The sequence below is a fragment of the Paroedura picta genome, chromosome 17 (genome assembly GCF_049243985.1).
Source record: "Paroedura picta isolate Pp20150507F chromosome 17, Ppicta_v3.0, whole genome shotgun sequence".
Classification (NCBI taxonomy): domain Eukaryota; kingdom Metazoa; phylum Chordata; class Lepidosauria; order Squamata; family Gekkonidae; genus Paroedura; species Paroedura picta.
Window position 1 is genome coordinate 6,612,086 of NC_135385.1, and position 25,135 is coordinate 6,637,220.

The following is a 25,135-nucleotide window of genomic DNA, read 5'->3' on the forward strand; positions in this document are numbered from 1 at the left end:
GCGCTGCAGCTGCCTGCAAAGCATCCCTTTCTCGCCTGGGGAGCTATAATCCCGGATTGTCTCCAGGCCCCGCCGGGAGGCTGGCATCTCCCCTCCGCGGGCTAGAGGCGGCGGCGGGGACTACGCTTCCCATGGTGCCTCGCGCGCAGGGCCAGCCGCGGCGCCTCCCGGGAGTTGTAGTCCGCGCAGGCGCCGGCGCGTCCTCCGGCCCCCCTGGGGGGCGTGTCGCGGGTGTGGAGCGCGGACGTGGCGGGGCGTGGCCTGAGGCTGCCCCTCCCCTCCCCTCCCGTCCGGAGCCGGGCCAGGGCGGGCATGCGGGGCCTGTCGGGGCCCTCCGACGCCGAAGACCCTCCGCCTCCTCCTCCTCCTGCCGCGGGACCCCGCATGGCCCGCCGGCCCCGGCTGCTCTGCGGCGCCGCCCTCCTCCTGGCCGCAGCCCTCCTCCTGCTCGCCCTCAAGGCCGCCTGCAGGTCAGGCCCCCGCCCAGCCCCCGCCGGGAGGGTGGCAGCCCGCACACTGGGGTGGGGGTGCAGCGCCAGAGCCCCCTCCCACGCAGCCCTTGGCACCGGGGGGAGGGCGGGAGAGACGGAGCTCTGCAGCCTGGGGAGGAGGGGGATCTCCAGCCCCCCCCTGGAGGTTGGCATGGCTGAGCCTCGTCTGCAGACGGGACGCCCCCCCCCTGGAGAAGCCGGGGGCTTTGGGGAGGGGCCGCCTGCCCCACCGCAGTCTCCGTTCAGGGTTATGGGGAGACACCTGCTTTTCACAGCTGTGATTCTCTGGTCTTTCACTGCCCTTTCTTGCCAAACTGGAGGCAGCGTGCAAAGGGGACCCCCGAAGGACGGAGCAAGGGCTTCATTGCCAAAGTTGGGGGGGGGGGGAAACGCCGTCACCAGCCAGAGAACGCCCACCGGAAACGGTGCCATAAACCTACCCCGATTCCTGTTACGGGAGCTCCCGCCTGGCCCGCCCCACTGGCTGCCACCCACTTAGTCCCCTTCATAAGAACAGCCTCCGGGGCGATTCAGGGATCTTTGGGAGCTGGGCTGCTTGCTGGGTCTCCCCCCCCCCAGGTCCCTGTCCTCCCTGGCCCCCAGCAGGGGATGTGGGGGTACAGTTGTCACCTCCATTTTGGGGAGCCCCCGGAGATTTGGGGGTGGCCCCTGGGGTGGGCCTCAGGGTGGTACAAGGCCGGACAGTCCCCCTTCCCAAGCGGCCCCTATGCCCAGGGGGGCCGATCTCTGTCATCTGGAGAGGGGCTGGAATTCTGGGGGGTCCCCAGGCCCCACCTCTGATAGTTCTTGGAAATAAACGTGAAAAGCCGGCAGGGTGACGGGAAAGCACAGCTGTCCAGGCCGGGAGGCGTTTCCGAGAACAGCCATCCCGGGTTCTGCCCCCTCCCTAACGGTGCAGCCCCTTGAGGTTTGGGGCGGCTGCAGGAAAACAGCGCAGCACACCTGCGAAGGGAAGGGAAGGGCGGTTCCCTTGAGGGCAAGCGTTGGGTGGCGCCTGCAGACATGACCCACACAGCCTTACCTTCCCAGGTGGCGTCCAATTTGCTAGGACTCTGCCCCTCTTCATGTTGAAGACGGTTGTGGGGTTGAGCTTTCCGTAAAAGTTCTCAGGGGCTGATCTAGAGAAACCGGATTTACGTTCTGCAGCCCGAGGGGCAAGGGGTTTGTCGCTTTATGGGATTCGCCAACGAAGAAGATGGTTTGAACGGAAGTTGCGCTGATTTCTTTGCATTGCAGAATCCGTTCGAGGCATTTATACCCCACTTGTTTTGCTTGATGCATTTATACTCCGCTTGTTCTGCCCCTAAAGCAAGTAACGCTTAAAATCCATCAGAGTTCTCATTGGCCAGTTGCTCGTTCTTTCTAAATACATGGGTGAGCAGATGGCTGCAGCGTTTGGGGAGGGGGCCTGGGTGGGAGATTCCTGACAAGCGCCTCTCCCCTCTATTCCCTGCAGCCGTGCAAAAGATGTGACCATGCCGGCAAAGGTTCCGGTGAACTTCTTCCCCTCCTCGTCGCCGGTCGTCGATTTCTTCCTGGGCCAGCTGGACCTCGCGGAGATCGTCCGCCAAGACTCGGAAGTCAGCCTCTTCTTCTTCTACGCCCCGTGGTGCGGCCAGTCCATCGCCGTGCGGGAGGAGATCGAGAAGGTGGCCCTCAGCTTGGCCGACCAGGTCAGCCGGACGTGCCTCTGCCTCTCCGTCCCCACCTTCCCCTCGGCCCGGAGTCTGCCCTCTGTGTGGCCGGCTGTGGGGAGCCACTTCTCGGGCAGAACCTGCACAGCTTTCAGCAGGCCACCGACACGACCGGGCGACTGAAGCAAAGCATCCCGGTTGTGTTCACGAGCGTCCTTTCAGCTAGAAGGACCAGGCAGGAGGTGTTGGGAGAGAGCCTGAGGCCCCAGAGCATGAGGGAGAGCAGCTAGAACTCAGCAGAAGGTCCCTGGTTCAATCCCTGGCATCTCCCCTCGGAAAGGCTCAGGCCAGAGGAGAGGGACGCATGAACCTCTCTCCTCTGACCCCCCAAAAGGGAAGGAGCCTCCTCGACCGGGTTTTGGGCACTGTGGCTTGTTTGCATTGCTCACACCTTCTCCCAGGAGCAGCCCGGGCCAGGACCGAGGGGAAGGCTGGGACCCCGGGGCCTCAGGCCCTGCGGTTTATTTTATAATTAAATGTCTCCACTGCCTCTCTCAGTATCACTGCCTGGGGGCGGTTCACACCATTTCATAAAGCAAGGGTAATAAATCAGTAACCTCAAAACAACCTAAACAGTGCCTTGCTGGAAGGGTTCGTCTCCCCCCTTCCCTCCCTCCCTCCCTCCCTCCCCCCGCCCGGTTCCTTTTGTCTTCTCTTTGACGCTCACTGGCTGCAAACCCCCGCCGTCCGTTTGCCTCCGTGCTGCAGGTGCTCTTCGTGGCCATCAACTGCTGGTGGAACCAGGGGAGATGCCGGAAGCAGAAGCATTTCTTCTACTTCCCAGTGATCTACTTGTACCACCGGAGGTGAGAGCCAGCGGGCTCCTCGGGGAGGCTGTCTGTCTCAGGGGCTGGCGAGGCCTGGCCCACCGGGATGAGAGCTGCCTGTGGCCAACCCAAACTTTCTTCTTTGAAGGCGATCGCAGTGTGCCTTGCTGCCTTTTTACACATCCCTTCTTTCCCTTTTGAAAAATGCTAGCTTTGGGCCCATTGAATACAAAGGGCTGCTGAACGCCGTGTACATCGAAAAATTTGTGCGTCGGGTGATGACTCCTCTGCGGTACATTTCGTCTGAGGCCAAGCTGCAGCGGTTCCTCTCCAGTTACGAGGTAACTGCCCTCTGTGTGGCCCTGAGGGCACGGCTGCGTCTCACCCCGTTCTCGTCCCCTGCCAAAAACACATTGCAAAACCACAAACGCATTTGGGAGGATCTCGTTGGGACTTAACGGTGATCCGGGTTCAATCAATCAATATTTATTTACAGTCATTCAGACCAAAATTAAAATACATGCAATTAAAAACGAAGGCAATTTAAAAAGAGAAAAAACAGTAATAGTATCCCGGTTTGTTTTCCCGGCACTGGCTCTTGGCAGCCCCCTCCCCCCTCACGCTCTCTTGTCTTTGCAGCCTGGAGTTCTGGGATATTTTGAGTTCAATGCATCACCTCAACCCCCAGGCTACCTGACCTTCTTCGCCTCCGCCTTGCATTCCTTAAGCAAAGGTAAGACCACTTCCCCTTGGCTCTCCGGCACCGTTCTGGTAGGAATCCGTTTTTTATTTTAGAAGGACACGGAAAGGAAAAGAAAATACCACATCTTATTACATACTGCAAACCTACTGTTTGGAAAAGAAATATCCATAAAGCTTTAACAATACCTAGTTTATTCTTGAGGTTGCAAATCACATACTGCATAATCCCCGTAGTTAGAACATGCAATTTGCTCTTAGGCTCTGCTGTTCAATACAGTCTTATGTTGGCCTCCATGTTGACTTGTTATGTACCAAGTATAGAAGTATGATAAATATAGAAGTATATAGCGGTATAGAAGTATGATAAATAAATAAAATAAATAAATACATCAGTTTTGCCGTTGTCCCATATTCCTGCAGCTGATTCTTTCTTCCATCGTGATGCATAAAGGAGTAGCAGCTGCTACCATATATTTTGCAAGCTCATTATCCATTTTAATATTATTTGGTACCGTATTTAGTAAAGTACACTTTGGATCCAACACAGATTTTTCTTTCAGTATCTTTTGCATCTGATCATGTATCCTAAATTCAAAATGTTTCCTTATTTTTTGGCATTTCCAACCTTTATCAATACAGCTCTTACTAAATTTTGCAATAGCTTAAGGGACAATATGCCATCTAAAATACGTTTTGTACCATTTTCATTTTAACATTTGACATTCAGGAAATTTCACCTCGTTGGCCCACATTCTCTCCCGTTGATCTAAACTTGCACTCTGTCCAATGTTTCAGGCCCATTTTATTATGCAATCTTTAATTTGTCCTGTTCCAGAGTCATATCGCAATAACAGCCTGTAGATTTTACCTAGCAAAGGTTTCATATCCCGTGTGTTCATTCCAAGTCGTTTTTCTCTCTCAGCTGTTCATGTTTCCTGCGTGAAATGGCATTACTTGCGCCATGTGGATATGATTTCCCAGAATCCCCTTTTCCAACTATGTGCGTGCCATCGTAGTGGGGGTCTGGGCCTTCCTGTGACTTCACGTGCCCTCTCTCCATGCCCCCCTCTAGATTACCTTGGGACCATCCACTTTGGCGTGATCACCGACAAGCTGGTTGCGAAAGGCATCCCACTGACCCACTCAGGAAGTGTCTACCTGCACAGACACGCCAAGGCCTCTCTGGTGAGTCTTTCCTTTCTCCGCTTAAAGCGTTTGTTTTGCGGCCTTTTCACCCGAACATCAAGGCATCCAAACACGGCCAGACGTTCAGGTTGGAAGCTGGAAGGGAAGGTGCATGTGGGTCAAAACAGGCCCGGTCTCCTCTGTATCGATCGCCCTTCCCGGCCGTGAGGGGAGGCCCATCTGTGTTCTTTCGGAAGGGAAGAAAAAGGGAATCGTTCCGTGTCTTTGGCCATCAAACTTTGTTGGGGAAATTCTTCTGGGCAGGCGAGGCCACGAACCCTGAGGCTGGGTCCGGCATGGGGACTCAGTTCTCTTCCCTCTCATCAAGGCTCGGGCCCTTCCTTGTCTTCTCTCGTCAAGGTCCCATGGCTTTGAGAAGGAGGAGTGCAGGATCTCTTCCCATCCCTCCCCTCTATTTGCAACAGGCCTCTCTCACAGGCAGATTCCTTCCATTGCCTGCATGACCCTCTCCTCCCTTCAGACCAAGAAAAATTCATTCTTAGTCTTAAACCAGAGCCAGCCTGGGGTTGTGGTTACAGAGCAGCGGACTCACGTCGGGAGAACCGGGTTGGCCTCCCCACTCCTCCTCCACATGCAGTCTCGGGCCAGACCCAGTTCTCTCAGAGCTCTTCTCACAGAGTTGTTCTCCTAGAGCTCTCTCAGCCCCAACCACCTCACAGGGTGTCTGTTGTGGGGACAGGCAGCTTTGGGGCTCCTTCAGGCAGTGAAAAGCAGGGTACGAAAGCCAGCTCCTCCTCCAAGGTGCCCCAGACCCACGCTGTGTTCTGCCGCTTCTGACCAGCCCAGCAACACGCCCGGATCGACCCTCCTGAGGCCGTTTCCTTCCTTCCTAGCTGTACCCTCACGGAGCCATGAACTACACGGCGGAGAACGTCTGCCGCTGGGCCTTGGAGAACCAGGAGAGCTTTCTCCGCTGGCTGAGGCCTCATGGCGGGAAAAGCCTCTTGATGAACAACGAACTGCAGAAGGGCCCGGCACTCTTCCTCTTCCTGCCCTTTGACCCCTTGGCAGACAGCCAGCCGCTGGTGGACGAGGTAGGGGAGGACAGTGGCCGCCAGGGGATAAAGGTCAGCCGCTTGAGCCGAGAATCGGCCCGGCTTTCCGGGAACGGAAGAGATCCATGCTGTGCGTTTCTCTTCCTCCTGCAGATTTCCAGCCTGGCTCTGGCCTACAACAACTGCCACCGAAGCGGCCAGGAAGGGCCGGCCACGCTCCGCCCAGGGGCAGGAGGAGGAGGAGGAGAGACGTCGCCGGCCACCGCCAGCCCCTTCCGGCCGGCCGAGCGCTTCCCCGCAGCGCAGTCCCCGTGCTGCAACACCGTGCTGCTCCCCGCGCACCTGCCCGCCATCTCCCGCACCCACAACGTCTGCGAGCTGTGCGTCAACCGCAGCACGGGGGTCCCGCCCAGCCGGCTGGCAGGCCCACCCTGCAGCTTCTTGGCCATCGAGGCGGCCCTGGGCTCGTTCTACCTCAAGGAGCGCTCCTTCCTCCGGGTCGTCCCCAAGGCCACCACCCTGTGCAGCAACTTCCTGAGTTCCTACAGCCCCTTCGGCCACTACACGGCCTGCTGCCGGACGGTCACCCGGGGCCTGCCGCCTCCCTTCGGCTCCCCCGCGTCCCCCCTTCCCTTGGCCCCGGAGGGGGCCCTTCCTGCCCATGGGGAGAGGTGGGCCGAAGAGCACCCTTCCCGCTCGATGACTCACTCTGAGGACCGGACCGGCCTTCTCTGGGGCGGTGCCGTCAGGGGCCTCAGCTGCCGGACCAACAAGACCCTCAACCTCTACCTGCTGGACTCCAACCTCTTCTGGATGTACGCCGAGAGGCTGGGGGCACCGACGCTCACCTCCCCCAGGGAGTTTGCTGCCATCGTGGACCTGAAGGAGGAGACACACTACGTCCTGGGACACAGCCCGGCCCTGATCCGGGCCCAGCTAGGTATGCCGGGGTGCAGGAGCAGCAGAGGGGCTAGTCAGCTTTGAGGAGAGTTGGCTTTGGTTCCCCACTCCTCCTCCTCCTCCTCTTCCTCCACACGCAGCCAGCTGGGCGACCTTGAACCGGCCCTGGCTCTCTCAGAGCTGTTCTTGCAGAGCAGTTCTCTCAGAGCTCCCTAAGCCCCAGGAGCCTGGCTGGGTGCTTTCTCTTCTAAAACCAAATGCTGATAAAAAATTTGAGCCCAGTCCAGTCGGGCACCTTGGAGACCCAGCAGGTTTCCTTCCCGGGAGAAGTTCTTGGGCGCGCCACACCCGGAATAAAACGGGCTTCGTTCTGCTGCTTCAGAGCAACACAGCGAACCCTCAAAGCCGACGCTGACCCTTTGGGGTTGCTTGGCCATTTGTCTAAAACCGGATTCTGCATGTGAGCTGTGGAAACAAGAGCCGGGACGCTCCCCTACCGTTTGGGCTCTCCCGAAGCTTCAGTCCCTGCCCGGGTGCTGGAGATCTCGCTCACCCCTGTTGTGTTTCCCGTGTTCTCCTTCACTGGCTTGCCACCTGCCAGCCAGACTCACGGCCTGCGTGTTGCTCCCTCCCTCCCAGAAACCTTCATCCACAACTACAGCACCCTGTACAGCCCCCTGCGAAGGCACCTGGTGAGCGGCCGGCGGTCCATCCACCTGGGCGCTCCGCCCGGCATCAGCGAAGTGGCCACGGACACCTTCCAGGAGGTGGTGCTGGAGAGCGACAAGGTGAGAGAGCAGGCCGGGCCCGCCGGCCCCCTTGGCTCTGCTCCCAGGTTGGGGCGGAGCAAGCAGAGGGACCGCGGCGGCTTCTGGGACGCGGCAGCGAGGTGATACCTGAGACCAGGCCCTCTGGACCCGGCAGGGTGCCTTTCCCTGAATCCGGGACCCCTGGCCCATCCAGGCAGAGTCCGGTGGGCGGGTTGGAGCCCTGGTCTGTTGCATCCTCTGAAACTAACCAGGTGTGAGTCCAGGTGTGAGCCCTGAAGCAAACTTGGTTGCTCTTAAAGGGGCTGCTGGACTCCAGCTTCGTTTTGGCATGTCAAGGTCAGTCTCGGCTGCTCAGACTGGCCGTCGCTCTCCAGGGTCTTCCCCCTCCCCTCCTGCCTGGTTCTTTCAACTGGAGAGGCTGCAGCCGGGGATTGAACCGGGGACCTCCTGCGTGCCCAGCAGAGGCTCTGCCCCTGAGCCACGGCCCCTGAGCTGCCCTGCCACTCCCTTGGAAGAACCCTGCAAACTCCCTGTCCAGCGGGAGGCTAGAAATTCAGATTCTGGGGATGTTTCAAAAAAGGCCATGGGGCCGGTGTTCTGCGTGTGCCTTGGCAAAGACGGCATCTGCGGAGGCTGCCCGGCTGTCTCGCCTCCGCCTGGGGGAGGGTGGGGCGGCCCCTCTTCCCCTCCCCTGGCCGGCCTGCCTGCCTGCCCTTCACGGCCTCTCTCCCGCCTCTTCTCCCCCCTCCCAGGACGTCCTGCTGCTGTATTACGCACCCTGGTGCGGCTTCTGCGCGGCCCTCCACCACGTCTTCATCCAGCTGGCCCGGATCCTGCCCGATCACTTCGTCGTGGCCAGGTAGGGAAGGGAGCCCCGTTCCGCCCACCAGCCGCTCTCCCTGCCAGCCACCCCTCCCTCCTGTTGCGCCTGCGAAATGCCGTTGAGGGGCAGCCGACCTCTGGCCAGCCCAGGCAAGGGAGAAGCAGAGGGGCCTGGCCAGAGCCTTCCTCTGCAGAGCCGTCCTTGGTGGCCTCTCTGCTTGGCTTCCGGGGTAGGTCCATACTGTGCCTCGTTTACTGCCCTGCGTCTCTGAGATGTCACGCCAGTGGGGACCTTGAACGGGTGTTGCTGCTGCTCTCCGAGGGCCTCGGGACCTTCCTCCTCGCCTGCATAATCTGCGGTGTGAAAGCCGATTGTACCCAAGGCCTGCTGGCCCCGGGTCCTTCCCCTGGGGGGCTCTGCCGGGGGTGTCACTCCGCATGACTCAAGGGTGATCAATGGGCAGATGTGACCAGGGGAGTATTTTAAGCTCTGCCCTTTGAGGAGCTGCTCTGCATTTAATGAAGCGCGTGATAAGCCTTCCCCTCTCCCTGCCGCTGAGTTTCGACGCCCCCAGCCTGCTTCCTGCGTTGCCTGCTCCAGAGCCCCCCCCCCGCTTCGGCCCTCTCTCCTTCCCCCCTGGCAGCTGTGCCCCCGGCGTCTTTGCTGCAGCCTGTTCCGAGCAGCCGCTCTGCGGATCTCCCTCGGACTTCCCGCAGAGATGAATCACTCTCTCCCGCTTGTCGGGATCGGCCCCTTGCTTGGACGCAAACTCAGGCGGCTTTAGACCCCGCAGCCTGAGCCCCGAGAGAGGGACGGAGAGCCAAAGGCTTGGGCAGACTCCAAGAGAGTCCGCTGTGTCTCTGCATGAGTCGCTGCCCTGGGGGCGCTTCCTTGGGCGCTTCCTCGCATGTCCCAATTTTGCCCCATGCAGATGCAGCAGGGATCCTTGTGCCCTCCCATGATTTGGGACCCCTTTCGGTCGGGACTGAATCCCGGGAAGGCTTCTTTGAGAGAAGGTTGTCATTTCGTCTCTCCCTTCTGCAGGGTCACCTTTTGAGTTGTGAAATGGGCTGCAAATTCTAGTTCATTGTTAGAGAGGAGACTTTATGGCCCCCAAGGTGCCCCTGGACTCAGGCTCTGTCCTGCTGCTTCAGACCCACTTGGATCTTTTTGTAGGGAGGGGTGTGTGTGTCACAAGAAGGACAGAAGGGGCTCCTCCCTTCGTAAGGATAATCCTTGCGCTTATGGCTGCTCTTCCCTTGCCAGGGTCGACGTCTCTCAGAACGACCTTCCCTGGGAATTCGTGACCGACCACCTCCCGAACATCCTGTTTTTCCCCCGCCAGAGGTGAGGAATGCATCTCCCGCGGGCAGGCCGGGCTATTTTGGAAATGTTTTGGAAACGTGGCACTGCCGTGGGTCACTGCTCCAAATGGGGAGCTGATTTCCCTGCGTGTCTAGCGGAGCGGGATCCGGGCCCTGGGACACAGAACGTGGCTGCTGACGCTTGCTCAGACTTCCATGCAAAAAACAATGGCCTTCTCCCTTATTTAGACCAGGGGTGGCCAAACTTCAGATGTTTATGGACCATGGGAATTGTAGTCCCCGGACATCTGGAGACCCACAGCTTGGTCACCCCCGATTTAGACCCTGCTGTCCGGCCTCATGGGGCCTGCATCACTCCTCTCTCCGCCCAGGGTGTGCACAACTCCCCTGCGAGGTGGGTTCACCTGAGGGTGCCGCAGCCGACAGAGACTTGACTTTTGGGGACTTCTTTGAAGCAGAGCCCAGTCGCTGCAGGGAGGCCTGTGACCCCCAGACCTCACCCCCGGGAGACTAGGGACACTTTGTTTGGGGATAACGTTCTCATTCCCTTGTGTTTCTTCCCCCCAGGAAGGGCCAGAGCGTGAAGTTCCCCCAGGAGTTCCCCGTCACCCTCCCCAACCTCCTCAAGTTCCTGCTCCGCCACGCCAGCCCGCCGCCCGCCCAGGCCTGCCTGCAGGAACGCCGGGCCTCCCTCCTGGATAGGGAGCTCCGGCAGCTGCGAGCGGAGACCCAGGCGCTGCGAGAGGCCCAGGCCCTGCTGCGGGCCCAGCTGTCGGAGGGCCGGCAGGAGGAGGGCCGGCTGCGGCGGGAGGGCCGGGCCCTGCGGGAGCAGCAGGGGGCCCTGCAGAGCCAGCGGGAACACCTGCAGGCGCTCTGCGACCAGAAGGCCCGGGAGACGGAGGACCTGGCCGGGCAGCTGCAGGAGCTGGCCGAGGCCGCCAAGGCCCTGCTGACCGAGAACGCCCTGCTCAAAATCCTCATGGCCTCCAAGGCAAAGCCGGACCTGGATTCGGATCCCGCCCCGGAGGACGAGGAGGAGGAGGAGGCCAGCGTGGCTGCCCAGGCCCCCCAGGCCCCCCCAGAGCCCAGCAAGGAGAACTGGACCGAGCCCCTCACGTAAATGAGGGAGGACTGGGGGGGGGAGGGACACGTTCCCTGACGGAAAGAATCAAGTGACTCTCAATCGGCAAGATCCTTATGCAAATTTTATTGAAATCCCATCATAAAGACTTTTTCTTCCGGGTGGACTACAAAAGGTTGGGGGGCGGGGGAGAAATCAGAGGACTTTTATTTTTATAATGAGGAAATGCACCAGATTTGCCGTGGAGGCCCACGAGGTTTGACCGAGATCCATGAAAACTGCCCTTTGCACACTCGAATTGCACTAATTTGATAATTTGGGTTTTTTATGTACTGATGTCTCTTCAATGGAAACCGGAGGCTGGTGGGGGAGGCTGGCCGTGGAGTGTCTCCCCCTCCCTCTCCAGCCCCCAACCTCGGCCTGGACCAATTTTCTTTGGGCTGCATCAGCTTAAAAAGAAAAACCAGAAATCCTAATTTATGCTTTCTTGGAATCGTCTTAAAAGGGGGGTCAAGTTTGGATGCTTTTTCCAAACTGAGGGGCCCCCTCAAGTGTGAGAGTTTGCAGAATCTGAAAGTGGGGGGGGGAATTAAAAAGGGCAGCTCCCTTCTCCCCTCTTGTGACTCTTTTCTTTTCAGCAAAGGGAAGGGGGTTAAAGGGAAGGGGGGGCCGCAACCAGACCTTCCCTCGTTCCCTGCGGGAAAAGCCCTTGTCCGTCCCTTACAAAGAGGTTGGGCCTCAGAGGTCCCAGTCCCCCCAATGCCCTGGTCTAGGTAATCATGTCCCCCCCCCCCGCATGTCGATATATTTATTCTGCCTTCACAACAACCCTGCGAGGTAGGGTCACACAAGGGCCAGTGGAGTGGGAACCAGGCTTAGCTCAGGTTTGGAAGGGGCCACACAGACAGCCCTGCAGGCTGTGTGCATTAGCGGGTGGGGCAGGAGGAGACACACAACCCCCTTCCTTCTCCTGCCCCACTGGTTGGTGAACATCCCAGCTGCCCTGACCCCCTTTGGGGAGGGCGCACTTCCTGTGGGGTAGGCTGTGTGAAATCAGAAGCAGGATCATAGAGTTGGGAGGGTCCTCCAGGGTCACCTAGTCCAAACCGCTGGACAAGGCAGGAAATTTGCAATGCCCAATCCCCTTCCGGAAACTATTTTGTTCACGGCCAGTCAAGCAGGCAGAGGGCTGCTTCGTAGCTGCCCCTTTATGGCCCTTCAGGGCCACAGATGAAGCATTCACACACACAACGGACCCGAAGAGAAAACGAGGACGGAAGGAGAGAGGCCGGGTGGGAACGAGGAACGGACCACTGGGCCATCCTCCCCGTCCCCCTCGGAAGTTATTTACAGAAGCCCTCTCTTTGCGGAGAAACACAAGAAAAACATTCACCCACAAAGCACACCGAGATCTGTACAGCGGTGAGAAATCCACAGGACCAGCTGTGCTCCGAAAAGCATCTTGCCTGCCAGGTGTGCGTGGGAACATCTGGGCACAGGCAGCTCAGCTGGGGACGAGTTACACAAATGCCCCTTTTGGGGGGTCAGGCTCAGACAAGAAAGGTCCCCAAAGCGAGCCAGCTCAACTCCCCCCCCCCCCGGCCCTCCAGCAGCTTTGCCATCATGGCTGGGGGGAGAGCGGAAGGCGAAGCGGCTGCCCTCTTTCCGAGCCAAAAGCCATTCCTTTCCCCAAAGCCCAAAACAAAATATTAAAAACAAGCTGCATTCCAGACAGGATGGGTTTTTCAGCAGCAGCAGCCCCCCCCCCCCACAAAAAGCCCACCCCTCAATTTTATGCAGCTACAAAAGTTTCCCCACACCCACCCACCACCCACCCGGGCTTGGTTCTGGAGAAATCCCGCTGGCGGTCATGCGTCTCCTTACCCCAAGACCACGGCTCACGCAAAGGGCCCTCGTGCTGCGGAGCAGGCCGGAAGCACCCCCCGCCCGTTTATGTACACAAGCGCACACACAGATGCACACGCCCGTTCACAGTTGTGCTGAGTTCACAGTTCCATCTTCAGGCGGCTCAGGAAGAATTCAAGTAACGGGCACGGCTGCCCTCGGCTCGTCCGCGGTCTCAGCGGTGGCCGAAAAAGTCACCTCTGGGCCTGGCCGCCCGGGCAGAGCGCCCCCCCCCCCCGGCCCGGGTCCTCCCCGGCCCCCCCATCGGCCGCCTAGCCTAGCCGTGGGCCTCGGTGCCGTTGGGGGTGAGCTTGGCCTTGTGCTCTGAGCAGGGCCCGCGGGCCGAGTACTGCACCAGCAGGAAGGGCTCCTTGGTCTCCCCCTCGCCCACGATGCTCTCCTCGTCCTCCGACTGGCTGATCCGCTGCAGGCGCAGGTAGCACCAGCAGCCGAGGATCAGGGCCCCCAGCGCCGCTATGGCTATGAGGATGACGATGACCGTCACCACCCCCGTGGTGGGGCTGTGGTCCGTGATCGACATGCCGGCTCCGGGAGAAGGGCTTCCCACCGTCACTGGCCGGGCCGCGTCAGCCGCATCGCCGGACCTGGGAGGACACAAGCGGGAGACGGTCACCCACCGGCACCCCCCGGGTAGGAAGAGCTTCCCCCGCCCCCCCCAGAGCACCGTGGCACCGTGCGGCTCAGAACGCGAGTCTCTTGGCACTTGTGCGGCCCTGGATCGAACCTGGACGCTCTGCCGCACGAGACTCAACGGAGTCTCACTTTTCACTTGTTCCGAACTTCTGGAGGGATTCCCAGAGGCAGGGCCGGCCACACCCCCCGGTATAGATGACGGACTGTCCTGGGTTCCGCTTTCTCTGCCACTGCTGTGTGCCACCCGTCTCCCCAACCGGACCCCTAAGGTGGCACCTCTAACCGCCGTGAAAACGTTTAAAAAGCTTTGGGCCTGCCATGGAATGATTCCACAGAAAGCACCTGAATAACACCACGATAAAGGGGACCTGAATAACACCACGATAAAGGGGACGAAAACAGGCCTCACCCGCTGGCGGAAGAAACCACTGGGGGGACAGACGATCTTCCGTCGTGCTGGGGAGCATTATAAGCCGGGGGGAAACCCAACCTGGAAATCAAGCAGGGAAGCGAGAGGTTGAGCAACTAAGAGCACATGACTCCTGCAAGGTTCTTACGCGGAAGAACACAGAAAGGCCTCAGTAAAACCCAGTAAAACCAGAGCTCCCAGTAGAGAGGGAGTTGCATGGCCACTGGCAGGGAGTCCCAAGAAGGGTCCCCCAGGCACAACCTCTCAGGGGCCCATCTGTCCCGATCCTGCAATGGTCTCCATTGTCCAAACACACACACACGCAGCTATTTTGGTATGAAATATTTTTTTTACGGCCAAGAGTCACAAATCAAGGTTATGACGAATGGCCATGAATTAACGGATCCAGCTCCGGAACTCAGGACCGGCCATGGTTGAATTCGCAGCGACCGTTCCTGTGCGACCCAGAGACACACAATGACTGGCGGTTCTAATGGTGCCTCAGTACGTAATAAACCCTTGCGTTATATTTTATGTTTTCAGTTGCACAAAGTCTTGGTTCCAGCCATTACAAGCCGTCAACACAGACGGCGAACTGGCATCCCTTGGAAAGGGGGGAAAGTCCCCCGTGGGGCCAGAAGAGCCCCCTTTCACTGAAGGGCACCCCCAGGCCAGTGGGGCACAGATTTCCCTGGGGGGGCCTCTGCCGGAGAGCCCCACGGAAGGGCAGCAGCAGCCGCCCGAGAGAGCGGGAGGACGAGAGTAGCAGGAAGGTGGCAGGAGGCTGCCGGGCCCAGGAGCCGGCTGCCTGAGAACGCCCACGGTCAGGTTTCTAGTCCTTAAGGCCGCAGCAGAGTGGTGACGCACGTCCCCAGGGATCGACAGGGGCTTCGGTGCCCCAGATAGCTCAGCTCCCGGCTTCTTCCCATGGCCAGGAGGACCCATGGCCTGCGCCTCTGCATTTGTTTATGTAGGTCACCGTATTTGCAGCAGCACGGACGGAGGTTGCTTCTCTGAAGAGGAAAAGGGGCACGGGGAGGGATCCTGCGCTCTCCCCTCTGCTGAGTCAGCGGTGGCCTCGGTCACCACACGAATTCCCGTGGAATTGGGAATTCCTCCCTCCCTCCCTCCCTCCCCAGACTGCAGAACCTGCAGCAGACGGCTGGGCCCCTTCCTCCTGCTTGGCCTCGCAGGGGCCTGGCCCAACGTGTGGGGCTGTGCAGCAGACCTGAGGGGCACACCAGGCCTCCAGCGTGGACTTTCTGACTGTGGGGCAGCAAGTAAAGCGCACATCTCTGTGGCCAGCCGCTGCAGCACCTGAGGCCCCCGGGGGCCACGTCTACTGGCCGTGCTGAGACCGGGAGACGGGGGGCCCCCACCTGCTCTCCCCCAGAGGGCCAGCCACTGGATTAGGCCCCGGAGCCCTGGGGGGGGGGGCAGGTGGGTTGTCAAGTGGCCCCAGCTGCACCTCACCCGCCCACCGCAGGACCCCGGAAGATCTCGAGACAAAACCCACAAAATCTGCAGCGGGTTTCTTTGCCCTCTTCCTGGCGTCTCTGGCGGAGCACCTGGCACCAGACACAGCCGGACCGGCCAGGGAGCATTTTGAAGGCAGAGGGAGGGCAGCAGCTGCCTCAGCACCCCTGGGACCGCAGCAGCCCCCCCCCCCCCCCGGCTGTCATCAGAGGGGCTTAACTAAGAGGCAGCAACCAGCTGCCCAGACCCCCGGGTGAGAGCGCTCCTTCCCAGAAGGGCAAGGCTGGCCCCTCCCCCAAATCAGCTCCCCTGGCCGGCCTCAGTGGGGTCACCTGGGCTCCGGGCTGGGCCGCCGTCCGGCCTGAAGCCACCGAGGCCCATCCTAAGACTGGAGTCCGAGCAGACGGCTGTTCCCGCGCTGGTACCCAAGACGGATCCCTGGTGCAGCCCGCCCGCCCTCCCGTGGCCTCCTCCGCCCCTGGGGGAGCCCCTGCCCGGACATCGGCCCGACCTGGGCTGTGCCAGCTGAGCCAAACTCTGCTCCCCCCCCTCTCAGCCAGCTCCCTGGCAAACAGGCACGCCGGGGGGGGGGCACACACCAGAGTCCGCGAGATGGATCCCAGCCCTGCAGACGGCTCACCGGGAAGTGCCACCATCGACCCCGGGGGCCCGGGCTGAGCCTCTCCCACCCCCCACCCCCGCCCGTTCCCTCTTCCTGCAGGGGGCGGCCATGCGCCCAACCCCCCCCCCTCCCCAGTTGCGGGGTCCTGCGGCTGCCGTGTCTTGCTGCGCGCCAGAAGCGCCGGGAGAGACGCCAAGATGGATCCCGGACGGATCCCCGGGGGGGCGCGGCAGGCGGGCACCAAGGGGGCTCTCGGGGCCGGACCCCTCCCCACCAGGGGCAGCGCAGCCCCTCCGGCCCGGGGGTGTCTGTAGGGGGCGGGCCTGCAGACGGGGGGAGGGGAAGAAAGGGCCTCCAGTCGCTGCTTCTCCTGCGCCAGAGCGCGCCCCCGGGGACGCGGGGAGGGCAGGGTAGGGGGCGGCCAGGCGGGTCCTACGGGGGTCGAGGCAGGCAGGCAGGGAGGGAGGGAGGGACGGGGGGGGGGTGTCGAGCCAGCCAGCCAGCCCGCCTTGGCCCCCTCCCCTCCCCTCCGGTCCGCCGGGGGCTCGCCATCTTGCCAGGCGCGGAGCCAGCTCTGTCAACCCGGCGCGCCGCCCCCGCGGCAACAGGCGGCGCCATCGGGACCCCCCGCCCCTGGGCACCCTTGGGCGCCGCCTCCGGGCTGGGGGAGGGGGAGGGGGGAGGGGAGAAGAGCCGCCCTCCGGCCTTTGTTCGCTGGGGCCCCGCCCCCTCCCGCCTTCCCTCCCGCCCGTCGGCGCCCGCGGAGCTCACCGGGGTCCCGCCGGCCGCCCCCCGCCTCTCCTCGGCTCCGCTCCGGCCGCCGCGCAGCATCTTGCCCCGCAGGGCTCCGCCGCCGCCGCCGCCTCCTCCGCCTCCGCCTCCGCCTCGACGGCGCTGCGCGGCCAATGAGCGGCCTGCGCCGGAGCCCGCTTGGCAACAGCTGACGGGAGGGGGCGGGGCCTGGCGGGAGGGGGGGTCGCTCTTGGGGAGAGCCCCCGCCCCGCCTCCCCGCAGCCCCTCCCGCCCGCCGCTGCCAGCCCGGGGTCTCCAGGCCTCCCGGGAGGGTGGCAGCCCCGCCAGCTTGCGGGGAGAAAGGGGGCCGCTTGGGAGGGGGGTCTCTGCTGTGTGTCCCGGGGGCAGGCGCAGGCTATCTGACCGGGGAAAGACCGCCCGGAGGTTTCCGGGGACTGAACGGGGGGGATCCCTTTCCTGGGATGGAAGCTGTTCCTTCGGACCCTAAATCCAGTGAACTCCAGAGAAGGGCCAGGCTCAGGCTGCGGGCCCCGCTCTCTGCATCTGGGCAGGGTTCAGTGGCCATTCCGCCCTTTTCTCTGCACATTTGATTGTTTGTTTATTTATTAGATTTTTATTCCGCCCTTCCCTACGGCTCAGGGGGGGTTGGGGGATACAGGGGACGACCTCACCTCTAACACAGTCAACACACCAACAATACAGCCGCAATACTCTTAACAGTGCCGAGGCCTTCAGCCACGCGTGTGTGTCTACTCGGAAGGAAGCCCACTGTGTCCAAGTGGGCCTTGCATGGCATGACCCAGGCCATTGGGGAGGAGGGCGCTGTTGGGGTCTGCGATGACCTTTCAGGCCTCCACCCCAGTTTCAAAATCCCCTTTTTTGCCAAAGGAAACTCATCGCAGGCTGGCTTCTTCCCTGCTCCCACCTCCCGGCACCCTCCAACCAATGAGTGGCCAGGCACTGAGCTGACTGACAGGCGCCAAAGCTGGCCCGGGATGCTGGCAATGGCACTGGGGGGCGTGGCCTCCCCCCCTCCTGGCTCACCTGCCCGTCCCACCTGGGAGCCTCCTCTCTCCTCAGGCCTCTTGGGAAGCAGCTCAGCCGGTCGAGTCTGACGCTTTGGCAAGGCGGCTTCTTCTCTGCCAACGATTTGGCCACCATATTGTTGGCAGGGCTGCTGGGGTGTTTGCTGGTGCTGCTATAGAGAGAGGGGAGGGAAGGGAGCTTGCCTGGAGGGGGGGCAGCCACCCCTCCCCCTTGGACCCCCACCCCCCAGGCCAAAATTCCTTCCTTCCCCCAGAGGGCTTTTCCCTGTGCACATCCGGTTATTTTTGTCCCAGCTCAGCCAGCGAATGCCTGACTTTCCCCTTCGGCCCCCTTTACTCCTTCCTCAATCCGTTTAGAGAGGGGGACTTCCAGCATTCCTGCAGCATCAAGTTACGAAGAGGGGCTCAGAGGAAAGAGCCCGGGGCAACAGCTGGGGTGGACCGCTTGATGGAATAAGTATGTTATTTGGACAGCCCCCTTCCAGCCCTTCTCAATTCTTCTCTTGCATGAGCCCTTTTCTGCAAAGGATGTGTCAAAGAAGACCACAGAGCCTATGGTGCAGTGCAAGTGTGGGTGCCGTGGCCCCTTCCGACCAAGTGATGATTCCCTTCTGCAGTTTGCCTCTTAAACTTTCTCCACGGCTGCTGGAAAACGCACGTTGGCCATTTTTGAGAAAGTCCAGACTGTTGTCTCTCTTGCATTAATGTGTTGCTGATCTACAATTGTGTTCTCAGGGGACTTGCTTCCCTTTCCCCCTGACCAGTCCCTGGCTTTTTCTTTGCACGCCAATTTTAATTTTGCAACAGTGTACTGCCCTTGTTATGATACTGATGATATTCAGCGTCTGCCAGTCTGAGCAGACAAATCTGACGTGGACCCAAGGTCAGAAGGAAATAGCTTCATATGTGCTCCTAAGACTGGGGAAGGGCCGTAGCTCACCTGCGGAGCCCGGGACAGCAGGTGTAGCTTTGTGCTTGGAGCAGGGGGAATGTTCAGGGGGCAGCCAGGAATGTTACAGTCTCTGCACTCAGAACACCAAACCTTGTTTACTGGGGTGGAATAAACCAGCCGGCCCCTGGCTCAGTTCTCAAACCTGGCCTTGAAGCAGCATCAGCTCAGCCGAGATCCCACCAGGGGTCTGTACCCACCCCCACTCCAGACTGTGAAGTGCCTTTCTGAGCCCCCCTTTGCCAGAAGACCTCTGAGTGGGCTGCCGTGGCAGGCGGGTGGTAAATGAAGCGTTGCCACGCATGCTCTGCTAACATGAGCACATTTCATGCATGCATGCATGCATGCACAGACAGGTTTCGATTTGCATTTTTATTGCACCAGCCCAAGAATGGCTAGGTTTGCCCAGCGGAACTGCGGACTGACCGGCTACTACCCTCGGAAGCAAAAGAAGAAGACGGGGTAAGAATGGAACGGTGTTTTCAGTCCCAGAAATCAGAGCCAGCCTTCAGTCTCAGCTGATCTCCACTTCCTGTTTACACAGGGCAAAGGAACAACAGCTCTGTGGGGGAAGGCAGATTCTGGCCTCAGAGCTGGCCTCAGAGCCCCTCGGAGTTCTTCCAGCACAGGGGACCCAGGGGGGCCGGGGTCTGCATTAAAAGAAATCACTGAAGGCTCTGAACAGGCGCCTGGGGTGGCCTAGGGGGCCCCACATCTGCAAGAGCTGAAAGACAAAGAGGAGGAGAAGTGGGAATTCAAGGGGAAAGGCTGCTCTTCAAACTCAAGCTCACGGGATCCTCAGAGACAGGCTGGTTGGGACGGTCAAGTGAGGCCGGCGGAAGATCCCCAGGGCACCCGAAAGGGAAGAGGAGACTGCGGAAGAGAGGGGAGCACACTCCAAACACTTCCCAAGGAGCCCCCGTGCTGTCTCTGCTGAGCAAACTGGGCTTGATGGAGCTCACAGGACAGGGACACACGGGTGACAGAGACCTGCGGCTGGAGAAGTACAGAGGAGGCGGGGAGGAAAGGAAAGCTGCGCCATGGCCACACGATCCCTCTGCAGCCTCTCTGAATCACGCGGATCCCTCCTCTGTGCCCTCCAGCCCTGGCCAGAGCCAGAATTAGTAAGGGCAACGGAACGGACAAATCCAGCCGCAGAAAGGAGCACTGAGGGGGGGGGGGCAGAGACCAAAACCTCCGAAGTGGCTCTCCAAGGAGATCGGATGGCAGGGCCAAAGAGAGACCGGGACCAGCCTCCTTCCTTGGCAGAGATCTGGCACCTGAACAAGGACTGCTCGATCGCAAGGAGCCACCCGACAACCAGAGGGGCCGTCTGTGCAGAAACAAAAGGACCATATTGTCCTGCCTGATGCAAAAGAAATCCTTGCAGGAGAGGCTGGCCGTGGCTCTGAGCCACAAGGGATGGAGGGAACGCTCTGTCTCTCTCTCCCTGGTGCTTGGAGGGCCACAGTGTTCTGGAGTTCGGGCCCCGCTGGTGGACCTCCTGATGCCCCCTGGGTTGTGGCCACTGTGTGACCCAGAGTGCTGGACTGGAGGGGCCATGGGAGACACACCCACCCTTCCCCAGGTGGCCTTTAATGGGAGAGCTCGTGAGACCAAGAGAGTAAAATGCCAAATTCCTAATAGAATTCCTGAAGCCGTGTTGTGTTTATCCAAGGCCTGAAAACGACAGCACGGTTGTTTCCCCTGCAGAGACGGGCTTGTGTGATTTTGCCGTTGCTGCTGCAGCTGCCGGCTGAGCACAGCGGCCACAGGGCCTTCCACACGGCAGATTCCCCTGCCCCACTCCTCTGGCAGCAGCTGGGCCCTAACCGCGTAAGGAGGCCTTCGCCCTCCACCCCCCACCTGCCATCCCTAGGACGGGGCAGCAGAACGGGAGCGAAGGGGCTCACGCAGGCCACCCGGACGGGGTCCCCCTCAACTCCCAGCATCTGTCCTTCCCTGAAGTCTTCTCAAGAAAAACCTTCCCCGGATCAATCGTATTGAGTGGTTCTGGACTCTTCTCATCAAACGTTTTAAGAATTGCTCTTTCATTAGCGGGCCTTGCTAGAGACTCCCAGCGGCTGCCAAGTGAAAAAAGAGGCCGTTACAGTTTTGCCCTTCGCCTGCCGATGGAGGAGAGTCAGGAAGTGGGAGAGGGCTGCATTTTGACCTCCCACCCGCAACGTAGAGGCTGCGTCACCACTGCCCCCCACCCCCAGCTGGTTTCTCTCTGGATTCTCCTGGGAGGGAGGGAGGGAGGGAGGGAGGGAGGGAGGGAGGAAGGAAGGAAGGAAGGAAGGGAAAGAGGGAGGGAAGAAGAAAAAGGAAGGAAGGAAGGAAGGAAGGAAGGAAGGAAGGAAGGAAGGAAGGAAGGAAGGAAGGAAGGAAGGAAGGAAGGAAGGAAGGAAGGAAGGAAGGAAGGAAGGAAGGAAGGAAGGAAGGAAAAAAACAGGGAAGGAAGGAAGGAAGGAAGGAAGGAGAGACAGAGAGAGAGACAAGGAAGGAAGGAAGGAAGGAAGGAAGGAAGGAAGGAAGGAATGAAGGAAGGAAGGAAGGAAGGAAGGAAGGAAGGAAGGAAGGAAGGAAGGAAGGAAGGAAGGAAGGACCTTCTGGTTCAGAAGCAAGAAGAGTGTAAAAATGGCCAAACATTGTTAGTAGCCCCTCAGGCCAGCCGCTGAAGGAAGGATCCCCCCCCCCCAAATTAAATGCCAAGAATGATTCATGAAGCTCACAGCAGCATCCAATGCCACTGTGCAAACCAAAGTTAAGCAGGTCGTCTGTTGTTTTGGGTTTAATTCCAGCACAGGAAATAAACAGGTCAGAATTGGAGAGTGATGGGCAGGTGTACCCTTCTTAATCGTGGGACGCTGAGAGCAATGAACCCTTGTATCCTGCTTTTGTCTCTGTGCCTTTTGAAGCTGTCTGAGTTGAGAGGCTGCCATCCAAAAAGAGACTCGGCTGGTTATCCATCTTCCAAAAAAGTCGGTTTACGTTGCTTTGGCGGATCCAGAGACGGCCCAGACCTGCTTGCCGGGCTCAGCTGCCTCTTGCTCCCGAGCAGACTGAGAGTCCCGCGGCTGGAGCCTCAGTGCGGCCCGTGTGCAGTTCTTTTCCTGCTCACTCGCCAAGTGGCGAGCCCGACACGACCTCCGTGCAAGAAGGAAACAGAAGCAAAGCCAAACCAACCAGGGAGGAACTGGGCTCTTGGCCTTTGGGAAGTGACTCTGGGCCACTTCTGCTTCTCAGCGTGTTAATCTGAATTTGCCCTTTACCAAGAACCCCAGGGAAGCGTCAGACATGAGCTTTCCCAGCTCTTCTTTTGCCGTCCCCGCTGGAAGCCGTGTGCCTGCGCACAAAAGCTTACCCCACCCGTAATCAAACTTCCTTGGTCCTCAAGGGCCCCCCAGAATGAAGCTTAGTTCTCCTGTTCCCTCCCGGAGCACTAGATGCTGGGAATGGGGACCTCAGTGGGATGCAAGGCCAGATTTGTCGCAGGGGAGGAGCTTTCCGGAGTCACGGCTCCCTTCTTCGGAGAGATCCAGATGGGTGGCCACGTGAATCTGCCTGGGGCAGCAGAAAAGAGCCAGAGAGCCCAGGAGCACCTGAAAGTCTCACAAGATCTATGGCAGAGTTGTGGGGAGTCCCTGCTGCCTTCTTCAGACGCAGCTGGAACGTGAGTCCGCCCGTCCCTGTCCGTAGACCTCGGCGCGGGGAGTGGTCTGCGTGTGGCAGGAGAAAGGCCGCAGAGTCCAGGAGCACCAGAAAGACTCACATCATTTGTGGCAGGGAATGAACGTCCGCGCGTCAGGGCTCCCTTCTTTGAAGCAGCGCATCCGCAAAGGCTCTCAGCGTCACCTTGCAGGACAAGTGATTAAGGAGGGCCTAGAGATGCTCTGATGTGCACCCTTTTTTTCATGTTACAACCACTGTGGTTGATTATTAGTGCAGATGGTTTCATGTATGGTTCGTAAGTTCAATGTAAACCGCCCTGAGCCTCCGGGGAGGGCGGTATATAAATATAATAAATAAATACATAAATAAATGTTAGGAAATCATTCAGCCACCGTTTTTGGCCAAGCTGATGCAGTAGCAGCAGCAGGGCCCATCGCCTCTCCCAGCGGGCAGGGCTCAAGGCCTGGCTGGTCTAGCCCGCTCAGCTCAGCTCCGTAAAGAAATGCTGAGTTTTCAGTCTTCTGCAGGGAGATGCTGCAAAGGGAGAAAGTGGGCCAGGGTGCTGGCTGCTGGCTGGTTGCAGGAGAGAAATCCACGCCAAAGAAATGTGTCCGTCAGATCAGCGCCTTTGGGGGGAGAGGGGAGCTGCCTCACTGAAATGCTGCACTAGGTAGACACAGAATTGCCTGAAATGAAAGCGGAAGCCAGAAGGAGCACCGAGCAGAATTTTTCATGGGACGGTGGGAGTTTCTGTCTGCCGCATGCAGCTTCTTAACGCTTTCGTTCTAAGGAGATTACTAAAGGAGAGGGAAAACCGAGACCCTATTTATTTATTTACCCCATTTTGCAGATACCGATCCAAGAGGCATAACAGTTCAGGGCAGCAGACCCACTATGATCTTCCCATGGCAGGTGGCTCCAATTGATCTATATTTTGGAGCCAAGGAAGACTGAAGATTTCTAGGCTCGGAAAAGGAATTGCAGGCCACAGGCCACCTGGCGCAGGGGGTCTGGCCCCACGGGGGACTCTTGGTCAGAGCCGGAGCCCAGTGGCACCTTGAAGGGGAACAAAAAGGAGGCCAGACCTTGCTTAAAAGCACAGCCGTGGAGATCGACACCAGAAGCCCTCAAGAGAGGCAAGATGGTCAAGAAAGCAAAGTGGGGTCCTTACTGAGACACACGGCGTTTCTCAAAGGGAGTAGAAGGGACAAGCTGCCATGCGTGTTTCCCGGGAAGGAGTGCGCATGCACCCAGAACTGGAGACCCAGAATTCAACTCCGCTGCCCTTCAAGGTGTGCATGCATGCACAAGCACAACTATTCCCTGAATTTTGAAGAGGGAGGTCAGGATTTCAACATGGTTTTAGGCCTCAACTGTAGACCCAGGAGAACTGTCCAAGGTCCTGCAGGGCCCGCATCGCCCCAGGGAGAGCGTCCCACAGGCCGGGGCCAGGGCTGAAAAGACCATTCTTGGCCAAGCTCGAAGAAGAAGAAGAAGAAGAAGAAGAAGAAGAAGAAGAAGAAGAAGAAGAAGAACAAGAAGAAGAAGAAAAAGAAGAAGAGGGGTTTTATACACCGCTTTCCACCTCCTGAAGGAGTCTCAGAATGGCTTACAAGGCCCTTCCCTTCCTCTGCCCACCGCAAACACCCTACGAGGTAGATGGGCCTGAGAGAGCTCTGAGAGGACTGCTCTGCAAGGACAGCCCTCGGAGCACTGTGACTGGCCCAAGGTCAACCAGTGACTGCAGGTGGAGGAGCGGGGAATCGGCCCTGGTCCTCCACATTAGAGCAGTTCTCCGCTCTTAAAACGCCGCACCACGCTGGCTCCACAATCTGCAGTCACAGGGCGGTTGTGTACACAGTGCGTGATGTTTGCTCTGCAGGCCTAGCTGCTGGGAGGGTGTGTGTGTGTGTGTGGGGGGGGTTTGGTTTGGCTTAAAATGTTCCGAGGGGCGGGGCTGCAGCCCAGTCGCGGGCGTCTCCCTCCAGCAGTCATGCAGGACTTCTGCTTTGCCCCCGTCCAGCTTACAGCGAAGGAGAGAAATCGGATCCGCTTGAACCCCCTCGGAAGAAGTGGGGCTTGAAGGAGGGCGTCTTCTTCGCACTTGTGGTTGCCTTTCTGGCCCACCCACGGACGGCTTCCTTTTAACGCCAGGGTGGAGGCGAGATCTTTCCTGCCCCTTGGCCCTGCACCTAGCCGCTGTGACGGGGGCCAGATCTCTGGCAGTCCCTCTGCAATGCGAGTGGGGGACGGGGAACCAGGGCCCAGGGGCAGAGCCCCTGCTGGGCACACGGAAGGCCCCCGGTTCAATCCCCGGCATTTCCAGCTAGAAAGGACCAGGCACGAGGGGAAGGGGAAGATTCTGGTGAGCAGCAAGGCTCTGATTGAGAAGGAAGCACCTTCAAATGTGTCCTGCTTGTCCAGGGCCCGGCTTCCGCTCTCCCTTCCCTTCCTGCCTGGCCCTCTGGCAGCCGAGGACTGAACCGGGGGACCTTCCCCCACTGCCTTTGTCCTTTGTCCTGAGCCAGCAGCCCCTTCCTTCCTTCCTTCCTTCCTTCCTTCCTTCCTTCCTTCCTTCCTTCCTTCCTTCCTTCCTTCCTTCCTTCCTCCCTCCCTCCCTCCCTCCCAGGCCAGGCCGCCAAGCACGCAAGGTGCCTTCAGGGGAGGAGGAGGAGGATGTGCAGCAGCCAGCCAGCCAGCCCCCCCTTTAAAGCATCCCAGGGACCCTGGGCAAGCAAGGGGAGGGGCTGGGATGTTTGCTCTGCCCCGGGGAGTTTGGGGGTGGAGCCTGAGGAGGGGGGCTGGGGTGGGAGGGGCCTCACCGGGGCCCAGCGCCGCGGACTCCGCCCTCCAAGCCCGAGGAACTGAGCC

The 25,135-nt window shown here is 59.7% G+C and overlaps 2 protein-coding genes across 3 annotated transcripts; one reads left to right on the plus strand and one right to left on the minus strand.

Annotated features, from left to right (window-relative positions):
• Positions 1–273: 273 nt before the first annotated feature.
• On the plus strand, positions 274–11,251 carry TXNDC11 (thioredoxin domain containing 11). Its single transcript, XM_077316119.1, has 12 exons — positions 274–470; positions 1,969–2,185; positions 2,915–3,012; positions 3,185–3,314; positions 3,613–3,706; positions 4,748–4,860; positions 5,715–5,915; positions 6,030–6,816; positions 7,416–7,564; positions 8,299–8,405; positions 9,636–9,716; positions 10,262–11,251. The coding sequence occupies exons 1-12, from the start codon at positions 313–315 to the stop codon at positions 10,812–10,814; spliced, it is 2,688 nt and encodes an 895-aa protein (XP_077172234.1). The 5' UTR covers positions 274–312; the 3' UTR covers positions 10,815–11,251.
• SNN (stannin) lies at positions 10,882–17,701 on the minus strand. Of its 2 annotated transcripts, none has more exons than XM_077316122.1 (3): positions 17,639–17,701; positions 13,744–13,824; positions 10,882–13,285 (listed from the first exon to the last, which is right to left on the minus strand). In XM_077316122.1, exon 3 carries the CDS (start codon positions 13,219–13,221, stop codon positions 12,958–12,960), a length of 264 nt encoding a protein of 87 aa, XP_077172237.1. In that variant the 5' UTR covers positions 13,222–13,285; positions 13,744–13,824; positions 17,639–17,701; the 3' UTR covers positions 10,882–12,957. The 2 variants fall into 2 exon arrangements, with proteins under 2 accessions (XP_077172237.1, XP_077172236.1); XM_077316121.1 differs by lacking the exon at positions 17,639–17,701 and adding an exon at positions 16,613–16,780.
• Between the last annotated feature and the right edge of the window lie 7,434 nt (positions 17,702–25,135).

Bases quoted from the DNA above. Each gene is read 5' to 3' on its own strand.
- TXNDC11 (XM_077316119.1), top strand. From the start codon at position 313: ATGCGGGGCCTGTCGGGGCCCTCCGACGCCGAAGACCCTCCGCCTCCT. The intron at 6,817-7,415 runs GTATGCCGGGGT...CCTCCCTCCCAG, and splicing joins CCTGATCCGGGCCCAGCTAG to AAACCTTCATCCACAACTAC. The intron at 7,565-8,298 runs GTGAGAGAGCAG...CCCCCCTCCCAG, and splicing joins TGGTGCTGGAGAGCGACAAG to GACGTCCTGCTGCTGTATTA.
- SNN (XM_077316122.1), bottom strand. From the start codon at position 13,221: ATGTCGATCACGGACCACAGCCCCACCACGGGGGTGGTGACGGTCATC.